Consider the following 25,504-nt stretch of genomic DNA (forward strand, 5'->3'; position numbering starts at 1 on the left):
GCAAATAGCTAATAAAGCGCTGTGAGATAACTGTTGTTGTGATTTGGCACTATATAAATAAAATTGAATTGAACTGAGTTGAATTAATATGTGATGTCAAACATGTATCTGCCCAGGGCCTGCAGACGAGAAGTAGCTATAGGACCTGCGAGCTGATACATATAAATTTTAACACATACATCTCTTCTCTTTGTATTAAATACATGTTTTGTACTTGCTGCCTGACAAATAAATGTAATAAAACTAAACTATTGCCTGTTACCTTGTATCAGTGGTTCTCAAACTGGGGATTGGGTCCCCCTTAAGGGCCACAGTACCACTGCTAGAGGGGCACGGATGTTGAACAGACCCAAAGTTGGAATAATATGATTCATGTGGTGGCATAAACAAAAAAAGGGTTCTGTAGCAAGTAAAGCTGTTTTGCTATCACCTGTGTTGTTAATGATTGATTCCACTTTTCATGGAGTCGGGGAGCTTAAACTTTTTTGGAGTACCACTGTTTTACATCAATATGAACCTAAAACCCGCATGTTTTATGCTACATGCTTTTGCAGAGTTAAACTGTGAGGGGCAGGTTGTCCATGTCTACCAGTCACAGGGTGGGTGGTTCAATCCCCACGTCCTTCAGTCTGCATGTTGCTTGTGCTCCAAAGTGATAGGATGACTATCAGTTTGAAGTTGTCATAATTTAAGAAGACAAACTGAAATATCCAGCTGAATCTAGTGATATTAATATCTAACTGTAGAGCTTTCAGGCGACTGTCGTGTTAACCCTCTCACTGTACTCACTTGAAACAAAGATGTAAACAGCTGATGCCAACAGCTGTTAAGTTAATTATTTAGGCATCTCTTTTATAATCCACCATCAACTAAGGTGGAGCATGTATGTATAATGTACAGACGTACTTGTGTAAACATATTTAGTGATTATTGGATGGTCAGCTTACTGTATATAAGTCTTTCTCAGCATCTACACTCAGGCTGACACTGAGAAGAAGAAGAAGATAATCCTCCAGCAGGTTTGCTTCACTTTTCTCTCTCCATGTTTTTGTTTTCTATCTTGTTGTCACTTATTTGTAGGAGGCCTGCGGTCATTACTTCTGTTTCTGAAGTATTACTAACACGTCTGTCTCTCTTTGTTGAAGGTAATCATCAACTTTTAAATCAGCATCACCTCCACCATGAAGACGCTGATTCTGTCTGCACTTCTTTGTGCCGTGATCACGCTGACCAGAGCTGCTGGTGAGAGTCGCTGTTTACAACATGTGTGTGTGTTCTGACTGAGTTTGTTTGTGAGGAAAAATACACAGCAACATGATGGACATAATCACTAACTGGTGTGTTTAACTGTTCAGCTCTTTCAGAAGCAAAGGATGAAGGTGGGGAAGTGGCAATAATTCAAGAAGGTGAATACATATTTCTTCACTGTGTTTTGTAAACTTTGTCTGGAGACTCAACTTGACCCACTTGTCTTCTTTTGACTTGATCAGGAGAGCATCATATCTTGGAGAGGTCAACATCTTGTCCCAGTGGTTGGACTAAGATCAGCGATCGCTGTTTCCTCTTCGTTCCACGAACCATGACTTGGGCTGAAGCTGAGGTATGATATGATTTGGGTTTGATGCAGAGTGCTTCTAAGTTGAGTTTGTTCTGTTTGTATGGACTTGCACACTTGGTAACTTTGCATCTTCCTCTCGCTTTGGTGTCCTCTTATGTTGTTTTTCTACCCCATCTTTGTCTGTTTGTCTCCACTGTAGAGAAACTGTCTGTCCTTAGGTGCACACCTTGCATCTGTACGTAGAGCTGAGGAGTATCATCAGATTCAAAGGCTGATAGCAGATAAAACTCATGGGAATCCACAGACTTGGCTCGGAGCCTCTGACGCTGCCCAGGTATATCATTCATTGTTACAAAAAGATAGAAATAATAAATAGAAATAATAGTTTGACATCTATTTGCTCAGGAAGGCTGTGATATGTGATCTCCTCCCTATGCGGGCTTTGTCGCTCTGTAACAACGTCACATGACTTTTAAATAATTTTTAGAGCCATTAAAGGGTTTTGTTACTTTAACGTAAACAGACCTGCTGAAATGACAGATGCTTTTGTTCCTCTTCCAAGAATTTAAAGTAGAATTTGTAATGACAATGTTTTGCCAAAGCTTTATGGTCTTTAGGGTATGTTTACAATGTTTGATTCAATTTATATTGTTATTTATAAATCTATTCAATTCTGATTTGTGTTTTCTAGGAGGGTTTTTGGTTCTGGAGTGATGGTACGCCTTTCACCTTTTCATACTGGTGCAAAGGAGAGCCAAATAACCTTAGGGGCCAGCACTTTTTACAAATAAATCATGGAGGTAAATCAGAAAATACTTTATTTTTGCATGGGACAGTAATGTACTTGTTGTGTAAATAAAAGAGGCTATATTAATGACAAAAGTGAGATCAGTTCATAAATGTATCCATACTATCCAAACAATCTAAAGACGGAACTTTAGTTCTCTTGTTGGAGACTTTAAAAGTTAATGTTATGTGTTTCACTGACAGAAGATGGGATAGCATCAATGCTGCAAAGCTTTGTCATGAAGTTCAACCAACAGAACAAGGGGGCGTTTTTTCAAATGTAAATAAATATGAAGGACTGTCACACAAATGTTCTTCTGTTCAAACAGATAAATAGATATCATTTTTAAGGATCTCTTCCATGATCAAAAAACTGTGTGCTCTTGCTGTGAGCTCACAGATAAACAATATCAATAATATCTTTTTTTTCTGGGTTGGTCTGACAGGAAACTGTAGTGATGTGCTGGTCTGTATGCAGGAAACATTTACAGTTCACTCCAGTATCATTGCAAATGTGTAGTTATGGCAACAGACACAAACACTGCAAACACTGCAAAAGTATGGAGGAAAAAAATTTATTAGTCTTATGATTTGACTGTAAATTATGTTGTGATATACCATCCATCCATCGTCAACCGCTTATCCGGCTGGAGCCAATCCCAGCTTACATCGGGTGAAAGGTGGAGTACACCCTGGACAGGTCACCAGTCCATCGCAGGGCTGTCTCTAATTCCAGCATTAAACCAGGGTTCACAAATTAGTAAGGTCAAGATTTTTATTTTTTAACAGAGCTTATTACAGTAGTACATTTTGTCTAGTTTATAAGATATTACACAACACTGCTCCGCTTCCACTGAAGACATTTGTTGTGCAGAGAGCTCAGGTCACAACAGGTACCACAAAACTGTATCATTCTCTTTATTTGATATATATTGCTTTTAAGTGCTGACTGTAATCAGTCATTTTATTTTACTTGAAATTTCATTTAAATTCTTTATTTTAGGTTGCCATTTTAATAACTGATGGACATATGAAAATTAACCTGTTGAGCTAACTCTGGCTCATTTACAGTTACGTTGCTGTTGATTAATGAGCACCGTCCCTGTCAAATGAAGTGAAATAAATGAAAAGAAAACAGCAGGAGTAATGTAAGACACAAACTGGTACACTGACTGGGTTTAGAGCCCCCCCCCCCCCCCCTACTTTTCTTTTGTTCAGTAATACACGCAAAGAAGACTTTCATGGATGATTCTGCATTATGCAACATCTTCTTCAGTGACAGTGATATTTCTGTGGCAGAGGAAGCACACTTACTCTGATGCAATAATTCCCCAACTTCTGTTTTGAATGCATGTGTTGCAGGGCACTTCTCTGCCCACAGAGCTTTCTATTGTTCTAGACAGGTCTTGAATCCTTGTGTTGTTTTGTGTCTGTGTTTTTTCTTCTGTATTGTTGTGTTTTATATGATACTGGTGACTATATGAAACCAAAACATATCTGAAAGTGATAAAGATTGTATCATCCAAATATATTATAATATTTGTCTGTTCAGTTTAAACAAATAGTGACATTGCTGCCTGATCAGCTTCTTTTTTGTTTGGTAATAATGATTTGACATTAAGTAAACTGACTACAAGTGATGATCAATAACTGCTGAAATAATTACTCAACTTCTCTTTTAAATTTTGTCCAGATACAGACATTGAGCACAGGTTTAAGTTTTGGTCTTTGTATATTGCATTATTGTTTCACTCTTAATAGGGCACTTGCAATGACTCAAAGCTCTACACAGCTGGAACTAGGCCTTTTTTAAATGTTTTATGTAGGTTTCCTCATTTACCATCATTTCTTAATGAATTTCACAGTTTATAGCCTATACATATATGACACTTCTCCCATTTGTTTCCCTATTATTTGAAACTTCTTCGAAATTACATTAATATAGCGCGCTCCCTTTTCCTTTGTCTTAACCCTCTATTGCCATATGGCAACAATTACTTTCTCTCTATTGCAATAATAGGAAATGCTTCAAAATCCTTGCTTTTTATTGGTGAAAATGGGTCTTTTCACCCTTTTCCTACCGATCTATGACACTGCACAGTTCATGATCTGAGGTCAGCTAAAATAGACACATTTTTCAATATTTAAGAAGAATTTCCTAATTTAAACCAATTAGGATTTGTTTTTTGGTAAAATTCTAAAATTGATTTGTTGCCATATGGCAACTATATGCGAATATGGAGGTGAACTGCGTACCTTCAACCTACTGCACTTTAATTGTTGTACCCTGTAAACTCTGCTTATATATGTTGATTTTATTTATAGAACATGCAAGCCAACTTTTTCTTTGAGAGCAGGACAGTGAGCTGGGCAGTTAGTTGAGTTAGCTCCTGCAAAATGCCAGGATGCAAAGGCATTGTGAGGAACAGGTGCTCGATATGTGTTGTGCAATTCTGTGTTACCCAAGAGCGGAACTGCTTTGTGGACTCTCACAAGGGGTTAAACTGGTGCAAAATGAAGAGTGTAATATGAAATATGTTAATAATGACAAAAATGAAAAGGTTTATCTATTTTAAATATAAGTTGAGTTTGTTTAGTCTTGTTTATAATAAAAGTATTATCACTAAGTCCACCTTAGTTAAGGTTGCTATGCCGGTCAAGCTTTCTGTTCTTGGATGGATCATGTGATGTGGTTAGGTTTGACCTATGGCTATTACTTAACTGATCGTAATATAGTTTTAATTTATGTTTCTGACAATATTGTGTTTGATAATGTTTCTGTGTATGTTTTCGTGTCTGTGCTCAGTTCCCTAATTTGTGAGAGATGACAAGATAAGTATCTGTTTATAAGGGCTGGTGTGTCTCTTCATCCGTGTTTCCACATCAGACAGCTGAAGCTACAGACGCTGAGAAGGAAGAAGAGAAGGTAATTCTGCAGCTACAAACTTCTGACTTTCCTTTACTGGACTGACAGTGGACATAGGTCGTCTGTTCTACAGAAGTATCAATAACCTGAGTTTTTCTCTCTGTAGCAAAGGTTATCATCATCTCATCATCTCCATCATGAAGATGCTGACTGTGTCTGCACTTGTTTGTGCCATGATGGCTCTGACTCGAGCTGCTGGTCAGTTTTATAAACAGAAAGTGTTACAGATGAATGTGTTGTACAATAACAATCCAGGTCGATAACTGCTGCGTCAAACTTTCTAGCTTTTCCAGAGGCAAACCCCGAAAATGCCCAACAAGGTCAGTGTGTGTTGGTCTGATGCTCTGCTGATGACTTACATGTTGTATAAATTAAAAGCATTGGAGGATAAAATGTTTATTGTAACTTACATTACGTCGTCTTGTATTATGTTTTAAAAAGTCATGTTATACTGTTTCATGTTATGTTATTTTGTGCTGATATGTCATTTATGTCATAATTGTTATATCGTGACATTTTATTTTATGTTGTTATGTTACAGTGTCATGCCATTAAAATAAGTTGATTTCATATCTACATATAGAGACTTTAGAGACTCCACATTACTCACCAAACTCTACTTGTTCTCAGCAAAGAGTCACCTGGTCAAGAGGTCGACAGCTTGTTCTGGTGGTTGGTCTGAGTTCAGCGGTCGCTGTTTCCACTACGTTCCAAAACCCATGACTTGGGCCAAAGCTGAGGTAAAGAGGGAGACTTTGTTTTAGTTCAGAAGGCTTCTACAATATGTTTATTTTGTTTGCACATACATAGACATTTGGTTAATTTGCAATTTCTCTCTCTCTCTCGTATTTATCTCCACTGTAGAAAAACTGTGAGTCCATGGGTGGAAACCTTGCGTCCGTTCACAACCTGCTGGAGTACCATGAGATTCAGAGGCTGATCATGAGCGCAAGTTATGAGAACAAAGAAACATGGATTGGAGGCTCGGATGCACAAGAGGTATTTTAATCATCATGTACAAGCTGTAAATATCAAAAACATATAATATTTATGATTTGTTTGTTTTTTTAAATCATACTATATTTATTAACTATACTTTATACCATGTTCTCTCACTTTATTCCTGTACTATATATCATGTTAAAGTATATTACTACATTTTACTTTATATGTTATATTTCATACTATAATATGTTAACATGTCATACTGTTAGTATCATGGCAAAATCATGTAATATACTGCTGTCCTACTGTATTCACTGTTGATGGTATCATATCATATTCTATTGACGACTGATCACACCACTATGTCATTTCGGTTCAGACACTTATTTACAGTACTGCTTTCACAAAGTGCATCATGGGTACTGTGTGCATATAGCTTGCCGTGTCATTTTGAATTAAACGGATCTTATATAGCTGTCTATTTTTAATTCTCTTATTATTTTAAAAAATGTGTATTCTGTACTTCCTATTATTATTATTATTTTACCTTTGTACAACCTACCTTTTCCAATTCTCCATCTTTGGATCTTTCTAATTACCTGTATTTATTTATGTCCTTGTGGTGCTGCAACTGCAATCCCTGGGGAGACTTATTTCATCTTAAATAAAACTGATAATAAATACTTTTAAGTTCACTTAATATCCATTTCTCTTCTGTCTTCCAGGAGAACCAGTGGTTCTGGATTGATGGTACACCTTTTAACTACTTGAACTGGTGTGGTGGAGAGCCTAATAATCACGGCGGCAGGCAGAACTGTTTGCAAATCAATCATGGAGGTAAAACAACATAGTGGTTTATGTAGAAGTGATGTGAATTATTAGAAGTGATGAAAGCTAATTTTACAATTAAAATTCCATATAACTTACAGCTCAGATAAATAGCATACTGTGTCCCTAGTAAACAATGTATTTGTGAATCAGATAATCTTTGTTTATATGAAATCTCTTGCCACACTGATATTATATTAGTTCGGCAATAACTTGCATGTAATATCAGTCACCATAATGTTCACAAATTCACTCCCTTTTCTTGGTACCTGCAGATCAAAAGTGCTGGGATGACTATCAGTGCAACTTTCGAAAACCGTCTGTCTGTGCCAAGAAGATCTGATGATTCCTGTGCTGTAACAGAGTCATGTAGGCTTCCGTCTTTCTACCATGAGCCTCACATACAAGCTGAAGTCTCTATATCTCATTTCATATCTCTATTGCTTTAACGCCACTTAAAGAATGAAGCGACAAGTGACATAAACTGGAGCTGGATTGTCTCTTAGGCCTTGTGCCTTTAAAAAGAGCAGACTGAATGTGTTATGAAAAGACTGCTTCTGGAACATTCTTGCATACAGTATAATCTGTAAAATGATATTTCTTTGTACAAGAATAAAACGCTCAAGCACTGGAACAAGCCTGTCATGAAACTAATATTACAGCCTGGGGATATATATCTAAAAGCAAACATTTCATTCCTCCAGGAAGATATATTTGAAAGGAAACAGTGTGACAGTGCTACCTGTCTTTGGGGAGATTTAAGATCACACAAAAAAAGAACCTTTTAGAACATGCATTTGCTTTTTTTCTGCTAACTGTAACACAGTGTTTCTCTCTTTTTCCTCAATGTAACCTTTAATTAATTATTTAAAGCATCCATCATGAATAAACATGCATGAAGCCATTTAAATAAACCCCTTTTAACTTCAGAACCTGCCTATGATTCTTTATGTTTTTCTGTTTTCTTCTGAATAAAAGTTTTCTAGTTACAGTTGTTAGGATGTTTATGGGTTCACTGCAAACAGGAACTGACAATATCTAATTTGACACACCATTGTGTCCATTTGCACAAATATAAGATAATATAGGCTCAAAAGAACAGGGTTCCAACTTGTGCATCAATGATGATTGTTGATAACACTAGAGGAACTAGAGGAGTGAGAGGAGAAAGTGAAAACCTGACCTGACTTGTAGACATAGTCAGACAATCAAGTCATCACCAACCCTGGAATGTCATTGCCCCACAACATTTTTAAGAAGTAGAAACTTATGAAATCAACATTAAAACAGAAGTTGAGGAATTTCAATGTCATCAGAGTCTTCATCTTATCTACATATAGCCATGGGTATCAGTTACCAATAATGTATATGTCATTGCCTCTGGTACATATACCACAAGTGACAGCCACAGAAGAAGAAGGTTTTGCATATTGCATAACAATTACAAATACCAGGTTCAACTTAAACTGTAGACTGTTTATTCTGCTAAGTTTTAAGATACTGGCCTATTCTGCAGGACACGTGTCTACCCTTTGCATGTTTTGTGTAGTTTTGTGTTTCCTCCTGACTTAACAGATTCACATACACTGAACAAAATTATAAACGCAACACTTTTTGCCTCCATTCATCATACCTTGAACTCAAAGATCTAAGACTTTCTCTATGTACACAAAAGGCCTATTTCTCTCAAATATTGTTCACAAATCTGTCAAAATCATCCACCTCACTGGTGTGGCATATCAAGATGCTGATCAGACAGCATGGGCATTGCACAGGTGTGGCTCAGGCTGGCCACAATGAAAGGCAAACTGTGTCTTATACCCCATCCAGACTGGCCTGCTTAAAGAAGTTTTACCGTTATGCAGCACTTCTTTACTATATGATCAATCTGTCTTTTTTATTAACAGGCTATGTACCACAGTACTTTAAAGTAGCTGTAATTAAACCTCTTCTTTAAAAGCCCACTCTTGATCCAGGGTTTTTAGCCAAATATAGAGCCATATCTATCTTTCTTTTTAAAGCAATTGCCACACAGTTGTGTGACTTTCTATATAACAGTAGTTCATGTGAGGATTTAGAGTTCATCATAGCACAGAGACAACACTGGTCAAAATTACTGATGACCTGCTAATTGCATCAGACAAAGGACTTGTCTTTGTACTGGTTTTATTTGATCTTAGTGCTGCATTTTGTAGCAGGTCAAGGCTACGTGTAATTTTCAATCAGTCAGTCTCGAATCTTAGGACGAGTTTTATGTTTAGGGACTCTAGATTCTTAATAACACACACACACAACATCACTGTGCTCAAGGTGAATTTATTAACTAACAAAAGAGAGTACAATCGTGGGTAAATGTGGTGATATTACAGGGACAACAGTCAACATGACAACCAGGAGGTAATGAACAGGGTGGCCTTTGTAAGGCTCGATTGAATTTCAGTTTCTATTGTAGAGGGAGAGAATTCTACGAGTATGAGGGAACGAATGACCGAAATTATGTCGCAGATTTAGTTTGACTAATCTAGGGTTTTATTAAATGTGGATAGAGCCAACTACAGAACACCAACGAGTCACAGAGTGTGGTTTGTTTTGCCCTACAGTTGCCACAGGTCCCGTAACAAGGCTCGACTGCCGGTTGGCTCGTGGAGTCGGTTCTGGCCCGACCCCAGTGGCGTTTTCGAGTTGAGTTTGAAACCGGTGGATTTGTTCCGGAGTCCTTTGTGGGAAGCGCTTGCAGCAACGGGCTGTCAGCCAAGGCTTTTGCTCTGATCTCAGTTCGTTTGCTGTCACTATAGCGGAACCCACTCAGGGTTCTGTCGTCAGAGCCGTGGTTTCATTTATTCAAGGCCATAAATGAAGGCTTCTGAGTTTCTGGTCCAAAGTTGTTCAAAACGGTCGGATGAGGTTGCAACATCAAAATCAAATAAACTCGGGAGGCCCCGGGAATATAGGCTATTTAATGTTGCTGAGATTAAACAGATCTGGGGAAAGTTTCACCCAGGCAGCTCCAAAGAACAATCAGAAATCAAATCTCCAGCTAAGAAAATTGGGATTCAAGGTTCTTTCTCAGCTCGTCTGAAGAAAATTTAAGTACGAAATGGAAAAAAAGATCGGAATTTCAAAAGTAAAGGAAGTTAACGAGAGTGTATACGTTTAGTTTCAAGAGAGCTTTTTTTTAGAAGAGAAGAGACAGACAAAAGACAAAAAGGCCCTTTTATCTGCCTCCGTTAGGCCGTGGTGACGTCAATTTGGGAGTGGATCTCAGGGGAAGTCACCCCAAAGGTGTTAACTTTCTTTTGGAATAAAGAAAAATACGTTGCACATATTTCCCTTTAATCTCTCTCTCTACAATATCGACATTCGGATAAAGACAATTAAAGCGAGACTAAACACTAGGGGAAAAGGTTATAATGGTTATATAAGATGTAACAAAGCTTAACTACATATCCTCAGTATAAACTTGCTGGTTACCGGTTTTAGACAGTGATTATTAGGGAGTAACAGGGATGATTTAAGACAAAGCTATTTTTGATTTCAATCTATCTGTACCTGAATGACTGCATACAGCTGCTGAATGCTTTTTAATTACATTGATCATCATACAATTTGCGTTGGTTAGTAGAAAGACAATAAAGGCACATTACTCAGTGACAAAGAGCAAGTTACTGAGTGTAACGTGTGTGATGTTTCTGTGTATGTTTTTTGTGTCTGTGGTCAGTGCTGTTTTTTAAGAGATGACAAGATAAGTTGCTGCAGGTCAGCCTGAATGTATTTGGAAGTTGATAAATGTTCATTATTCAAGCAATCCATCGCAATCTTTCATCAATTTTCTCTTTTGTTGACGTCCTGGGAGATTACAGTGCTTTGGTCTGTAAAACGTTTCGCAGTTTTGTGCACAGTGGACAAAGGAACATTAAAATCTCTGGAGATGGACTTGTAGCCTTGAGATTGTCCATGCTTTTCCAAAATTGTGGTTCTCAAATCCTCAGACCACTCTTTTGTGTTCTTTCTTTTGTCCATGCTCAGTGTGGTACAATACAAAGGTTGAGTCAACCTTTCTCCATTTTCACTGGTTGTAAGTGTGATTTCTATATTTCCAGCATCTGTAAATGACTAAGGTGAGTTTAAATATGATTTAAAGGAGCATCACATGCTTGAAATATAATTATTTCTGAAGATTTAAAAAAGGTGGTAAAAATGTTGTCTTGTTTTTGGTGTTCTGTGTGGAATGTCTCAGATTTGGCATTTTGTTTTGTTTTTTCAATGCAAACAAATACACATGTGAATACCAAAGCATTTGTAATTGTGAGGATTCTCTGGGAGAAGTAGTGAATTATGTGACAGACATGCAGGTTGGCACCATATTTTAGGCCATGATGGTATATTGCATCTCAAAGAAGAGTTACTATTACGCCGAATAATACTGTACACTCTACATTTTGTAGTATTTCTATACCACAAAATATTAGGTTATTTATCTTTCACGTCAAGACAGAAGAAGAAATATTATGAATGCTACATCATCTTAAATTTGCACACAGTGGTTCTTCCTGTTGTGTGTCAGAATGTAGTTTGACTCACTAGTGCCATTAACTGGTGCTCATTGGTGGCACTGGTCCTCCAGAGTAAGAAATTCTTAAATATTCAATTTAAATACATAAGACATTTGAAAGGAAGCAGTGTGACACTGCTGTCTTTTGGGAGATAAAAGTTTTGAGTACAAAAAACTACTTTTTGAGCATGCATTTGCTTTTTTGCAATCTATAACACAGCATGTCTCTCCTATTCTCAAAGCTTGACCTTTTATAATTTAAATAAATGCATCTAAACAACAGCAGTCTGTTAATGTAAACATGAGTGTTCCTCCTCAGTGAAGTTACCATTAAGAAAACAATTACTATGTCAATGTTCTTTTTTTATCCCTATTTATTATCTGTTCTGCAATTGCAAACCTGTAGCCTCTGATTAGCCCCACGGACAGCAGTCGAAGTGCCAAACATAAATCTTACAGCCTTCCCTCAACTCATACCTGCTGTGTCAGACAACTAGCTTTAGAGCTGTGGAGTCTGGATCTGTGGTTGCGGGTCACCTGCTGCCCCCGTGTTCCTGCTCGACACCCTTTGCTGCAACGACTATTGTTGCTAGTCTTATTGTTATTATTGTTATTATAGTCATTAACATTACGATTGTTACCATTAACACTATTATAAATATCTGTACCATTTTTCATTTAGTCTATAGCAACATCACCTTCACTGTCTGTACCTCTGTGTGTATATTGTGTAGGCTGCCTCCCTCCCCTCTCTCTCTCCTTACTCTCTTTCTCTCTCTCTCTCTCTCTCTCTCTCTCTCTCTCTCTCTCTCTCTCTTCACCCCCAACCGGTCGAGGCAGATGGCCGCCCACCCTGAGCCATGGTTCTGCTCGAGGTTTCTGCCTCTTAAAAGGAAGTTTTTCCTTGCCTCTGTCGCCTAGTGCTTGCTCTTGGTGGGAACTGTTGGGTTTCTGTAAATATCATCACAGAGTACGGTCTAGACCTGCTCTTTCATGAAAAGCGCTGTGAGATAACTGTTGTTGTGATTTGGCGCTATATAAATAAAATTGAATTGAATTGAATTTAACATGTGATAGTGCCTGACAATTTAGGACTTTGTAGGTGAGCAGAAGGATGTGGTCTCACAAAGCTGCACTCTAAAGCTTGGGAACAGATCCAAAACAATCAAATTATAAAGACAGATGTCAATATTGATTAAACACACCATGACACACTTTGCAGTGGCAGGGACATGTCCAACACTCTGAAACGAGCGGGGCATCCAGTTGCACCTTTGTCTCCTGCAGAGATGAGCCCCCACCACTGACAAGACGTGCTCATCTCATGCAACAAACAGCACCAGCATGGGGATTATTTTATTATTATTACCCCGTTAATAGGGCCCCTGTCACCAGGGGTGGTTAGAAACTTGTTAGAAGTAAAGCAACAGTAACTTTCCATGTTCCTTTTCATGAACACTGAGTGGACAGTGGTGAACAATTAACAGACAAACAGACAGAGCCGGCCCAGACGGTGTTGGAGCCCTAGGCATTTTGCACTCTGCCAGTTGCATGGGCCTGGTGAAAAGAGACATGGTGGTGCGAAAGAAGCACTTCTCCTCAGTGCTGAAGCAGACCCACGAAAAGGCTGTCCCAACAGACAACAAGCAGGATTCAGGAAGGCTGGCATCAGGCTTGTCTTTCAGCAGATTGATATCACCACCCCACCGTGTGTCTCAGTTAGGCTCAGTGTTGGGGTAATTAATCAAAAAAGGTAATGGATTACACATTACTAGTTGCTTTTTTATTAAGTAATGCCTTACTTTACTAGATCACTCATTGCTGAAAGTAACTAGTTACACTATTACTTTTGGGTTACTGTGTAACATCACCTGATGCACAATAACAATATAAAGTCACCCCTCATATATGCTCCGCTCAACACAAATCCAGGACATACACTCTTTTATGCTATAAAGTGACAACAGAGTTGTGAACATCAGCCCAACATTTGTCAAGAGAAGAACAAGTACAGCAGGCCTACTGTAATGCTTAAAACTTTAATAATTGGACGTTTCATTGGAAACGTTTATTTTTTAAATAACACATTTAATTACAATACAACATAAAATAGGTTGTCCTTCCAGCCATCTAGTGCAAATATTAAATTGTTGAAAATCTTATCAACAAAAAAATAAGACATTGGCCCTCATCACAATATCAGATGACGGTGCGACTTCAAAGGAAAAACATACACAAACACTTAACCGACCAAACCTAGGCTGTAGACCGTCATGCATGAATGCATTTCTCCTGCATGTGCAAGTCGGTGTGAAAAAAGTTACCATAGGCAGGATTTCCCTAACAGCTGAGGGATAATCATTTTGCACATCTTGGATGGTGGTGGGGGGTTTGCATTTTAAATTTACTATAATGTATGTGCATGCGCTGTATACACTTTCTAAAACTATCCTGGTAATAAAGAAATTTTTTAAGATTGGAATGATGTGTCTATGATGTGATTACCGAAGGGGTGGGGGGTTCAGTGCGGTTCAATATAGGGCCCTCCAGATCCCTTTTGCCTGGATAGAAGCTAGAACCGATACATGCAATACATACATCTCTTCTCTTTGTATGAGATTCATGTTTTTGTATATATGGTATCTGACAAATGAATGCAATAAAAATCTACAAATGTGTGTTGCCTTACATAGACATGAACCTGAAACCCATGTGTCTTACGGTACATGGTTTTGCAGATTTAAACAACAAGTCGTTAATAATTTAGGAGATTTTAGGTGGAGCAGGTTATCTTCATCAGAGAGTGGGTGGTTCAATCCCCACGTCCTTCAATCTGCATGTTTAAGTCTTTTAGTGAGTCACTAAATCCATGCAGAGGCAGAAAAGAGCTACATAGGTGCATTTACATATTTGCCCAATTTTTAGGATGCCTTTCAATTTAAAGAAGTGAAGGTGAAGGTCTTTTTCAGCATCTACACTCAGGCTGACACTGAGAAGAAGAGAAGATAATCCTCCAGCAGGTTTGCTTCACTTTTCTCTCTCAATCAATTTTGTCTCTATTTTGTTCTTTCTAATTTGGAGGAGGACTGCAGTCACTAAATCTGTTTCTGAAATATTCCTAGCATGTCTGTCTCTCTTTGATGATGATAATCATCAACTTTAAAATAGGCATTATCTCCACCTAGTGCTGGGTAAATGGCAAAAAACGTCATAATGGAAAAAGAAATCTCAGATCATTCAATATTGATAATTTTCACAATAAATGTCAATTCATTATTTCTCTCAAGTTTGAAGGTAGATTTTTGCTCCTGAGTGAAACTTGAATAAAACAGATAGTTAGCTGTGGTTTTAAATGTGATGCAAATATGATGTAGAACATTCAAAACAACAAGTCACGGTAATTGTTAATAATTATCATTATTGTTTTATTACCCAGCCCCATCTCCACCATGAAGATTTTGACTGTGGCTGCCCTTTTTTGTGCCATGATGGCTCTGACTCAAGCTGCTGGTGAGTTTTATAAACAGAAAGTGTTGCAGATGAATGTGTTAAACAATAACAATCCAGGTCAATAACTGCTGTGTCAAACTTTCTAGCTCTTCCAGAGGAAATGCCCGAAAATGGCCAAGCAGGTGAGTGTGTGTTGTTCTGATAAAATGTTTATATAACTTATATTATGTATTCTGTTGCATTATATTGAACATTTCATATTATACTGTTACAGGTTTAACATTGTGTTATGTTTTATTATGTTATGTTGACTTATGTTATCTTATATCATGTTATGCCGTTTTAATAAACTGATTTCATATGGAAATAATTCTACATATAGAGACTTTAACTGGAGACTCCACATTACTCGATTAACTGTATTTGTTCTCAGCAAACCTGGTCAAGAGGTCGACAGCTTGTTCTGGTGGCTGGTCTGAGTTCAGTTGTCGCTGTTTCCACTACGTTCCAACACCAATGACTTGGGCCCAAGCTGAGGTAAAGAGTGTTGTTTTAGTACATACATAGACATTTGGGTAATTTGCAGGTTCTGCTAACTTGGTGTCGTCCTTTTTACTTTGGTAAGTTCTCTCTGTCTCTCTCTTTCTGTGTCTTTTTATCTCCACTGTAGAAAAACTGTGAGTCCATGGGTGGAAACCTTGCGTCCGTTCACAACGCCGAAGAGTACCATAATATTCAGAGGCTGATCACAAGCGCAAGTCGTGAGAACAAAGAAACATGGATTGGAGGCTCGGATGCACAAGAGGTATATTTATCTTTACACGAGGTCTTCTGGTCATTAGTGTTATTAATTAATTTAATATTTTGTTGTGTCTTCTAGGAGGGTGTGTGGTTGTGGAGTGATGGTACACCCTTCAACTATCGGTATTATGGAGGGTTTGATAACTTTCAGGGCAAGCAGCACTGTCTACAGATAAATTATGGAGGTAAATCACAGCGTACTGATTTCATTTAGAGCATTATGTATGAGTAGCATTAATACACACATATCTATACTTTTTTGGAAGGTTTTCTCTTATTAAACAAAAACCTTTGCTGTTAAAATGCTATGTATGTATGGCATAGTGCTGTGTTGTGTGCACAGAACAATCCCATCACGTGGTCCATTAGTAGCTGACCATCTTACAACTTCCTCAGTAGTTAGAGTTTGATGAAGTGTCATGGAATTGTAGGTTTTTCAAATTTCCATTGTCCTGCGTATTTTAAGATCTTAAAATGAAATGGGTCGAGTGGTGAGACTGAATGAACTTTCAGTCTCAAATATTCTTTCTTTGTGAATGTCAGTATACATACTTTCACATGTTGGTTTTTGTAGTGTCGCCTTAACTGCTGTGTCGTTGGTACTTTCAGATGATAAGCGCTGGGATGACACCTTGTGTAACGTTCGCCTCCCATCAGTTTGTGCCAAAAAGCCCTGATAATTCCCAGGTGAAGAACCTCCCAGAAGCCCAAACATGGGTGGATGTGTGTTTGTGTGTATGTGGGATGCATCTGTCTTTGTGCCATCAGTCTCAAATCTCCATATATCTCTGTCTAAATCACATTTCTATATATCGCTGTGACGCAACTTAAGGAAAGAAACAACAAGTGACAGAAACAGTTGCTGGATCGTTTCTGAGGCCATGTGGCTTTAATAACAGCAGATTGAATCTGTTGTTTAGTACAACATTATTCTGCACAGTGAACTGTTCTTTCTTGTCTTTGAAAAAATAAAAGTCTCAAGCACTGAAATAAGATGTGTTATATCTCCTGTTTTTATTTCCCACATCTCGATCATATGCGGGCATATTTGAATGGTTTTCTGGTTTCTTTAAAAAAAAAACTTTGTTTACTGCAATCTGCTGTTTTGTCCACATCAGCTGTTGCAGCTCGGCTCACATTTATAACAGCTGAATCATCTCACTGCATATACAAGTGAAACTAAGAGTGTGGGAATGTGAAAACTTATTTAGTGACTGTGAGTTAAGAAACTGAGGTTGGCAAAATACACAGAATTGATACAAGCCGACTCTATCATTAGCAAACAGTCAGGTGGCAGCTTCTCCTTTTTAGCAGGTTAAAATGTCTAATGTGTTACTTACTGCCTGCTGAGTCATCAGTGATTATAAATAACCTGAAGAATGTTTAAATTCATCAATGTTTTGTTAGATTTGGCAGAAGTAGCATTTCCTTAATAAGATTAGTCTGAAATCTCTCAACTTTTCTGATTTTTCCTCATAATTTAGGAAAGAATTACAACAGTTTGAGACCAGGATCAATTGGTAGTCTTGAAAAAACTCTCAAGGGGTTTATTCTGATATAATCCATTTGCAATAGTGTTTTAAGAGACCGTACATTTAATATTTTCATTCAAAATGTGATCTCCTCAAAAATGCAATGTTTTAAAACATTAAAACAATTCTCAGCTTTGAGAAACAATTTGTGTCTGATTTGGTTTCCCCACAAACAAAAACATTCAATTACCTGTTTAAAGAGTTTAAAGTTTAAACACAAACAATATGAGTGCATTTGCTTCCTTATATTTTACTTATCTGTTGAGAACCTATTTTAACAAATAGGCCTCTGAAACGTGAACACACCTTTTATTCCAGGTAACCGGAAGAAGCCCCCCCCCCCCCCCCCCCCCCCCCCCCCCCACACACACACCCCCTCCGTTTTCGGACTTTGACCGTAGAGCGCCTACAAGAGACTTTCAGAAACAGGTATGCAGACGTGTTGTAAAAAAATATGTTGTATAGCCTACTGTATATCACATGTAAAATATTGTTTTTTGACTAGGAAAAAGGCTCAACCACGATGTGGTCTCTGTGCCACAAATGTTTTTCCTCCTTTGAAATGGCGTAACTTACCGCACTTCTTTCAAAATTAGGAAAGTAGGAAAGAAAATATTTAACCAGCATAATTTAATCAGTCTATATTTCACCCGGATGCATCGGGTTATGTTAGAGCATGCAGGTTGTTTTGATGATTTATTTTAAATTCAATGTATCGGGATCACCTGAGTCATTTATGATAATGACTGTCAGATACGGTCTGAATTTCAGAAAGTAACAGAAAAGCAATGCTTAAAACAAGGCCTTAATTAATGTAAAACTGTAAAACTAACATAAATGTCAGTTTTAGTATAAAACTACTACGTGTTTTGTTCACCTTATCGTGACTTTTGTTACAGATGAAAGCGAAACTAAACTCCGCGGCGTAACGAAGGTGAGGCACAATGCAGGAGAGGCAGTGCTTTTTGAGACATTTATTGGTAAAAACAAAAGTTTAAAACGCTACTTGGATTTCCGTTTACACGCTTGGATTAACCTAAACTTGTCATATCGCTTCATTTCTATTTTCAGAACTCCAGGATGCTTCATGTAGAACTCAGTCAGTCCCTTTACTTTGGTGCCTTCACTGTCCTGGATTTCCACACTCTCGTCCTCCTCGCCACGATACACTCATGTAGAGGTAAATTACACACATCCCTAACAGTTTATGTTTACATGTAAAGTTATTCTGCTGATTTTGGACTAAACAAGTGTATTCTGCAGAAATAAACACCATAATGCTTTTCAGCTCAGTCTAATGTGATTGGTCCATCCAAGCCAATACTGGCAATGGTTGGTGAGGACATCACTTTGCCATGTTACCTGGACCCTGTCATGGATGCTTTCAGCATGACTCTGGAGTGGGCGAGACCTGACCTGGACCCCAGATTTGTCCTTGTGTGGCGTGACGATGTGGAGCTAGAGAGTAAAAAACATGGATCCTACCAGGGAAGAACGTCACTGTTTAGTGATGAACTGAAGAAAGGAAACATTTCACTGAAACTCTCCAAAGTTAAAATATCTGATGCGGGCAGATACAGATGTTTCGTCCCAGCACTGAGAACAGACTCAACTGTTCAGCTTGTTGTAGGTATGTCGGTGTATTTTGTCTTCAAAGTGAATTTTAAACTTTTATTTGTGAAAGTAATGTTAAGACAACTCTTATTCACACAGTGTCACACTCTCAGGGCGTTCCTGGTCCATGATTTGTTATATAGCTCTTTATTTTTTTATCTCCCTCTTGCTTCTCTTTGGCCTCAGACTCTCCACTGAGAGAACTGTCCACTGAATCTTCATACCATCAGCGTCGCCAGGTCATGTTTTGACTGTACCCCCGAATGTAACTCAACAACAGCAACAAAAACATTTTCCATGTTAATATGCAATAATCTTCATGATGCAGCCTGTCTCGCAGCTCTTCAAAGAGCGGAGGCTACTCGCAATAATATTGCTACATTTTGTTTGAAGTTCATGTAACGTGACCCCCCACCGTCACTCAGCCTGCCTGCATTTAGAGAGAGCACGAGAGAGAGAGAGAGCATGGCTCACAGCTTCAGAGCTTGTCCGCGACTTCTGAATTGTCCCAAGCAAAATTGTAATCAGTAGCCTACATTTAAATATAAATGTTGTCAGTCAGTGTCTAGTCAGTGTATTAACACAAACAGTCGCCGCAAAGTAGTGAGAGAATAACATGACACCTGACCGCAAAACATATTCCTGATGCTTTGTGTCCTGCTGTCTCTGTCCCCCTCGCTCTGAGACACTAGCCTACTGTTTTACTGTCTCCAGGATGCTTCATTCCCTTTAAAGTGGCTGTGAGCTGCACTTTATCAGAGGTGCTGAAGTGAATATTTGTGTGGAATTGTGTTTTCTGAAACAGAGTGACATAAAGTGACAGGCCGAGGGACAGAGAGAGCAGGAGGAGCACTTCAAAATGTTCTGAAAAATAGCTTGCACCGACAAATAAAAATGCTATGAGAAAGGTTTATTTTCACAATAAGCCTGCAATGCAGTGTAAAAAATCTTTATATTTAAATAAAAATAACTTAAAGTAAAAAAAAAAGAATAAGCAAGTGATTACTGCATTACTTTCTATTATATTTTTATATTCTTCTTCTTCTTGTCACCTAAATTTTGTCCTTCTAATGCTCAAAATATTATGGGGGAGGACCCCCAGACCCCCCTATAAAATATTAAATCAATAATTTTTTTTATACTGATTTCAAATTAATTAAGCTAATTTTTCATTAAGGTGAAAAGGTGCCATATGCACATTAAAATTAAATGAGAAAAGTACGTACAGGAGAAACATATCTGACAGTAAAACAGAATACCTGACAGCCTTACTGCATTATATTACACTATTTTTTATTTTATTTTGAGTTGTCACCTGAAACATTTCCTCAATGAATTGGTGAAAAAGAATTCACCAGAATGCAGGAAATTAAGTGTTCAGAGCCCAAATTTTTCAGGCCCTTGTCAGTTGAGTTGACTTGGAAAATTCTGGTTTGAGTACATCCCTTTACATTTCACTGAAATCCAAAAGTGTCATCTTGCTGGTGGTGCTTACTAGAAGATATGTCAGGAATAACCTAGGTCATAAAGATTCAACCTCTGAGGTGCATGTACTGTATGTCTGTACGACTTTTTGTACCAATCCATCTTGAAAATGTTGAGATATTTATCTGGAGAACTCACAACATTGACCTGCTAGTGGCTCATGAACAAAATTTGAGAGGATCACTAGGAAGGATTCATCCTCTAGGGACCATGGCTATCTGAACCACATGTCATGGTGATCCATCTAATAATAGAGATATTTCAGTTGGCATCTTATAGGGTTACAATTGATTTCAGGTTTGTGTCATGTTAAAGTAGAACACACTAGATGTGCCAGTCCTGAATATGCAAACCCACAAAATAATGTATTTGGAAAAAGAGATGCTACCTTTGGCCACAGAAGAAGGTTATGACAAAAGGCAGAAAGCTAGTTAGCCAGGAATGCTAATGTTAGCAGGCAAACTGTAAAACCACTTTTAAAAAAACTCCTTAATCATCTCATCTTTAGGAGCCGTCTCCTCACCTGGTATCCAAAAGTCCAAAAACAGCAGCAGCGTGGTGTTACAGTGTGAGTCTGCTGGCTGGTATCCAGAGCCTGAGGTGTTTTGGCTGGACGGTGAGGGAAACCTCCTCTCTGCTGGACCTACAGAGACAGTCAGAGGTCCTGATGACCTCTATACTCTCAGCAGCAGAGTGACTGTGGAGAAGAGACACAGCAACAGCTTCACCTGTAGAGTCCAACAGAAGGACATCAACCAGATCAGAGAGACTCACATCCAGGTTCCAGGTTAGAAAATTAATTAAAATGATCACACATAACTTTTTGTTTTTGACAGCTATGACTTTCAATTCAATTCAATTTAATCACCAGGGGTTAAGAACAGAAACAAAATCAATCTAACAATCTATTTGTTCATCTGAAATTACTCAAAAAGTTGAAATGGTAGCCTCAACACTGTAGGATGCTTCTGCAGATTTAGGGCATTAATTGCCATCGGTGCAAACATTATTTGTATATATTTAACCTGAGGGGGGGAAGAACAAAGATCTGGCTATGATAGTCCAAGCCTTTCGCATAACATAACCTATAATAGACATAACTTGTCTATCATAGATGTCTGCCAAAGAAAGCTGTTGTGTGTCAGTAATTTTGCTGGCTAACTTTTTTCTTTTTTGTTTATTTTTGCATTGCACTGTAAGATTCCCATACCAAGCTATGCAACAAAAAGTTCAAATTGACTCAATAAAAGATTTATAAAATAAAAATAGCACAAGTGTTGAAGTCAAAATTCAGGGTGTGAGCCCTTGATTATTGTTGGAGAGGTTGAGTGGGTTTTCCTGAAGTCTATGGTCATGTTTTTAGTTTTATAGACATTTAACTTCAGAAAGTGGTGGTTGCACTATTCAAGTTGTTCAAAACTGGCCCATAGTCGACCTCTCCAACAGAGTAATTAAAACCATGTCGACCGCAAACTTGAGAAGAAACTTGTTATCAAAGTGAAAGTGACTCCTACAGTCATTTGTATATTGAAGAGACAGTAGTGGGGACAGGACACAGCCCTGGGGTGAGCCACTATTAATGCTGACTGACTGGTCTCTTATATAAATAAATTTCTGTTCTATGTTTTATATTTCAGATGATTTCTTCCCAGGCCGGTCTGATTCTAGCTCCAGTTCATCTGCGCCTGCCATCATCGGTTTGATTGTTGCCATGTTGGTTCTTTCAGCGGTCTTTGTTATTGTGTGGAAATGGAGACAAAACAAAATCAGTAAGTCAGAAACTTTTTAAAATATCAATCTATGACTGTTCATTTTACTTTTGTAACATCAATGATTATATTACTGAGTTCTGTAGCAATTGCTATTAGTTTTGAAATATCAGGTCTCTCAGTCTTCAGATTGTCAGAATATGTGTTTCTCATTTAAAATGTTTCTTGTGTCAGTTGAAATTAAGATCATAGTATATATACCAAATTTATGTTAAAATTTACATGTGACAAGATCTCTTCTTCACATCTCTGCTGTGCTTGTCAAGCTCTTTTCTCTTCATCTCATCTTCCATCATTTTTAGAAAAGCAACACAGTCACATGCCATGTAAACACTGTTGGTTGTTTCTGCACACAGGAAACAAGAAGCACCTCGAGGATGAAGAAACACAGAAAGTGAGAGAGAAGAAGAGCAACTCTGTGAGAAACAATTCAGAACAGGAGCCACTGATGGAAAGAGAAACAGACAGAGAACAACTAGCAGCAGAAAGAGAGAGAATTAACATTCAGGACCCGTTGAATGAAGAAACAGAACTTCAAGCTCAAACAAAGGATCCTCACCAAAGAGAATCAAACAACGTTTTGATCCAGACACAAGAAAACATCGAGTCTGTGAATAAAGAAACGGAGCATCAGTCTTCAGTGGGAGGAAGAAGACAGACAGACCAGGCAGAAGGACAGACAGAAAATGGTTTGGACAAGGGTCAAGAAGAGACAGAGACTCAACCAATCAATCAGAAACGAGACGCTCCACATCCAGCAGAAAGTGATCTGAACCACGAGGAAGAGGCTAAACCTGAAAGTGACAACACAGAGCAGCTGATGGAAGAAAGAGAGACAGACCAGGCAGAAGGACAGACAGAAAATGGTTTGGACAAGGGTCAAGAAGAGACAGAGACTCAACCAATCAATCAGAAACGAGACGCTCCACATCCAGCAGAAAGTGATCTGAACCACGAGGAAGAGACTAAACCTGAAAGTGACAACACAGAGCAGCTGATGGAAGAAAGAGAGACAGACCAGGCAGAAGGACAGACAGAAAATGGTTTGGACAAGGGTCAAGAAGAGACAGAGACTCAACCAATCAATCAGAAACGAGACGCTCCACATCCAGCAGAAAGTGATCTGAACCACGAGAAAGAGGCTAAACCTGAAAGTGACAACACAGAGCAGCTGATGGAAGAAAGAGAGAAAGACCAGGCAGAAGGACAGACAGAAAATGGTTTGGACAAGGGTCAAGAAGAGACAGAGACTCAACCAATCAATCAGAAACGAGACGCTCCACATCCAGCAGAAAGTGATCTGAACCACGAGGAAGAGGCTAAACCTGAAAGTGACAACACAGAGCAGCTGATGGAAGAAAGAGAGAAAGACCAGGCAGAAGGACAGACAGAAAATGGTTTGGACAAGGGTCAAGAAGAGACAGAGACTCAACCAATCAATCAGAAACGAGACGCTCCACATCCAGCAGAAAGTGATCTGAACCACGAGGAAGAGGCTAAACCTGAAAGTGACAACACAGAGCAGCTGATGGAAGAAAGAGAGACAGACCAGGCAGAAGGACAGACAGAAAATGGTTTGGACAAGGGTCAAGAAGAGACAGAGACTCAACCAATCAATCAGAAACGAGACGCTCCACATCCAGCAGAAAGTGATCTGAACCACGAGGAAGAGGCTAAACCTGAAAGTGACAACACAGAGCAGCTGATGGAAGAAGAGGAAGGGGAGGAAATAAAGTCTGCAGGTGATGAAACACAAGCTCAGTGTTTGATGGAGGAAGAAAAACATGGAGAACAGCTTATGCCAGAAAGAGAGACACTGAATGACCTGGACAAAGAGAAGGAAAAACTTATGAGAAAGCTAAAGACAAAAGACAGAGAACAGAAGAAATTTGAAGAAAAGAACTCTAGACTTAAGGGGCAGATGGAGACGAAGGAGAAGCAGATGCAGCAACTGAAAGTGCAGCTGGAAGAGGTGGAGAGACAGAGAGGAGAGGCTGAGAGGAAGCTACAGTCAGTGAACAGGGAGGAAGACAAGATGGAAGAAGCAGCAGAGAAAGATGAAGCTGTCAGACTTCTTTTAGACACCAAGAATGATCTGGAGACGAAGAAGACAGAACTTCAGAAACAGCTGGAGAAGATGGAGACAATAATGGAGAGACAGAAGAAGGATGAGAGAGTCACGAGACAGAAGAAAATGAAAGCAGCAAATGAAAAGGAGGAAATTATTAAAAAATTAAAGGAGATGGAGAAACAGACGAATGAAACACTGCAAGAAAGGAAGACAGACGGACACAGAGAAGACAACATGCAAGAAGCAGCTGATGATGAAGATCTCTGAGAAGAGACAAGCAGATAAACAACAGGAAGAAAAACCTCTGAGAGGTCAGGAAGACTTCAGAGAACAATCTTTGACCCGGAGTCCAGAAACAGCAGAGAATCAGAGTGATCCAGTGGATTCTTTGACTGATGAACTGACTCTTTTGAAAGTCATCTGAAGATAGATGTAAAGTAAACTTGAGTCATCTTCAGCAGTTCACAGCGTGGTTATGATCGGCTGATAAAACTATACTGAGATCATGGAGTTTGACTGAAGCACTGATGTAAAGACAGATTGATACAAAGTAGTCTGTGATCTGATCTCAGGTCTGCAGATGGCCTTTCTCTATTCCACAAACTCCTGTTCAAGATTAGAAGCGTACAAAGTGTTTTATTTTTACTTTCACAGGAGTTTTTGGTCACCAGAACGGTAAAGTTTGATTTTGATGTTCATGTTGTATTTGTATGATTCTGGAATTGATGTGATCGTCTTTGATGTTTGTTGCTATTAAACTATCTTGTATCTTACAGCATCACTGTTAGCATCATGTTAATGTATGTTTTTTAGAAAAAGGGAGAAGCATCAGAGCACTACCTGCTAGAAACGACTTGCCTAACATATATGTATTTTAACACTGTTACGTTTTAACATATTGCTAATAAATAGACACTGATACCTTTGTATGTGGTGTCCAGTGTGTGAATTAATTTACTCAGTATTACACTTTATAAAAGCTACTTTACATCTTATGCTTTATTTCTACATTTTTCTCTCTTACTGTTTCCATTTTTTCACATTTTATTTTGAAATATATTTATAATATATTTACTTTTAAACTTACATTTACTCACATTTTACTACAGGCGTGACATATACACGCTTGTCTATTGTACACATAACAGTGATTTTGCGTGTATAGTAGACGACGTGTGTGTGACGCC

At 38.4% G+C, this 25,504-nt stretch overlaps 4 protein-coding genes across 6 annotated transcripts; all 4 read left to right on the plus strand.

Annotated features, from left to right (window-relative positions):
- Positions 1-974: 974 nt before the first annotated feature.
- Positions 975-5,165, plus strand: LOC119911955 (ladderlectin-like). Its single transcript, XM_038730928.1, has 6 exons — positions 975-1,019; positions 1,146-1,242; positions 1,356-1,406; positions 1,491-1,600; positions 1,758-1,892; positions 5,151-5,165. The coding sequence occupies exons 2-6, from the start codon at positions 1,182-1,184 to the stop codon at positions 5,163-5,165; spliced, it is 372 nt and encodes a 123-aa protein (XP_038586856.1). The 5' UTR covers positions 975-1,019; positions 1,146-1,181.
- A 39-nt stretch (positions 5,166-5,204) lies between these two features.
- Positions 5,205-7,972, plus strand: LOC119912957 (ladderlectin-like). 2 transcript variants are annotated; one of them, XM_038732253.1, is made up of 7 exons: positions 5,205-5,270; positions 5,377-5,468; positions 5,555-5,590; positions 5,901-6,010; positions 6,135-6,269; positions 6,941-7,052; positions 7,319-7,972. In XM_038732253.1, exons 2-7 carry the CDS (start codon positions 5,408-5,410, stop codon positions 7,384-7,386), a joined length of 522 nt encoding a protein of 173 aa, XP_038588181.1. In that variant the 5' UTR covers positions 5,205-5,270; positions 5,377-5,407; the 3' UTR covers positions 7,387-7,972. The 2 variants fall into 2 exon arrangements, with proteins under 2 accessions (XP_038588181.1, XP_038588182.1); XM_038732254.1 differs by lacking the exon at positions 5,555-5,590 and having other exon boundaries at positions 5,218-5,270.
- A 6,453-nt stretch (positions 7,973-14,425) lies between these two features.
- On the plus strand, positions 14,426-16,839 carry LOC119912948 (galactose-specific lectin nattectin-like). Its single transcript, XM_038732238.1, has 7 exons — positions 14,426-14,615; positions 15,032-15,105; positions 15,192-15,227; positions 15,479-15,582; positions 15,716-15,850; positions 15,926-16,031; positions 16,456-16,839. Exons 2-7 carry the CDS (start codon positions 15,045-15,047, stop codon positions 16,521-16,523), a joined length of 510 nt encoding a protein of 169 aa, XP_038588166.1. The 5' UTR covers positions 14,426-14,615; positions 15,032-15,044; the 3' UTR covers positions 16,524-16,839.
- Positions 16,840-17,722: 883 nt separating this feature from the next.
- Positions 17,723-25,246, plus strand: LOC119912943 (retinitis pigmentosa 1-like 1 protein). Of its 2 annotated transcripts, XM_038732225.1 has the most exons (7): positions 17,723-17,807; positions 18,278-18,312; positions 18,450-18,558; positions 18,667-19,008; positions 20,986-21,264; positions 22,115-22,246; positions 22,603-25,246. In XM_038732225.1, the coding sequence occupies exons 3-7, from the start codon at positions 18,459-18,461 to the stop codon at positions 24,582-24,584; spliced, it is 2,835 nt and encodes a 944-aa protein (XP_038588153.1). In that variant the 5' UTR covers positions 17,723-17,807; positions 18,278-18,312; positions 18,450-18,458; the 3' UTR covers positions 24,585-25,246. The 2 variants fall into 2 exon arrangements, with proteins under 2 accessions (XP_038588153.1, XP_038588152.1); XM_038732224.1 differs by lacking the exon at positions 17,723-17,807 and having other exon boundaries at positions 18,278-18,358.
- The last annotated feature ends 258 nt before the right edge of the window (positions 25,247-25,504 follow it).

The sequence above is a fragment of the Micropterus salmoides genome, unplaced genomic scaffold (assembly GCF_014851395.1).
Source record: "Micropterus salmoides isolate LMB-PRFRI ecotype aquatic unplaced genomic scaffold, ASM1485139v1 Ms_hic_scaffold_2, whole genome shotgun sequence".
NCBI classification, from domain to species: domain Eukaryota; kingdom Metazoa; phylum Chordata; class Actinopteri; order Centrarchiformes; family Centrarchidae; genus Micropterus; species Micropterus salmoides.

Coding starts and splice junctions, on each gene's coding strand:
- LOC119912948 (XM_038732238.1), top strand. CDS start 15,045: ATGAAGATTTTGACTGTGGCTGCCCTTTTTTGTGCCATGATGGCTCTG. Junction 15,228..15,478: donor GCCCGAAAATGGCCAAGCAG/GTGAGTGTGTGT, acceptor ATTTGTTCTCAG/CAAACCTGGTCAAGAGGTCG. Junction 15,583..15,715: donor TGACTTGGGCCCAAGCTGAG/GTAAAGAGTGTT, acceptor TCTCCACTGTAG/AAAAACTGTGAGTCCATGGG.
- LOC119912957 (XM_038732253.1), top strand. CDS start 5,408: ATGAAGATGCTGACTGTGTCTGCACTTGTTTGTGCCATGATGGCTCTG. Junction 5,591..5,900: donor CCCCGAAAATGCCCAACAAG/GTCAGTGTGTGT, acceptor ACTTGTTCTCAG/CAAAGAGTCACCTGGTCAAG. Junction 6,011..6,134: donor TGACTTGGGCCAAAGCTGAG/GTAAAGAGGGAG, acceptor TCTCCACTGTAG/AAAAACTGTGAGTCCATGGG.
- LOC119911955 (XM_038730928.1), top strand. CDS start 1,182: ATGAAGACGCTGATTCTGTCTGCACTTCTTTGTGCCGTGATCACGCTG. Junction 1,243..1,355: donor CACGCTGACCAGAGCTGCTG/GTGAGAGTCGCT, acceptor TTAACTGTTCAG/CTCTTTCAGAAGCAAAGGAT. Junction 1,407..1,490: donor AGTGGCAATAATTCAAGAAG/GTGAATACATAT, acceptor TGACTTGATCAG/GAGAGCATCATATCTTGGAG.
- LOC119912943 (XM_038732224.1), top strand. CDS start 18,323: ATGCAGGAGAGGCAGTGCTTTTTGAGACATTTATTG. Junction 18,559..18,666: donor CACGATACACTCATGTAGAG/GTAAATTACACA, acceptor AATGCTTTTCAG/CTCAGTCTAATGTGATTGGT. Junction 21,265..22,114: donor GACTCACATCCAGGTTCCAG/GTTAGAAAATTA, acceptor TTTATATTTCAG/ATGATTTCTTCCCAGGCCGG.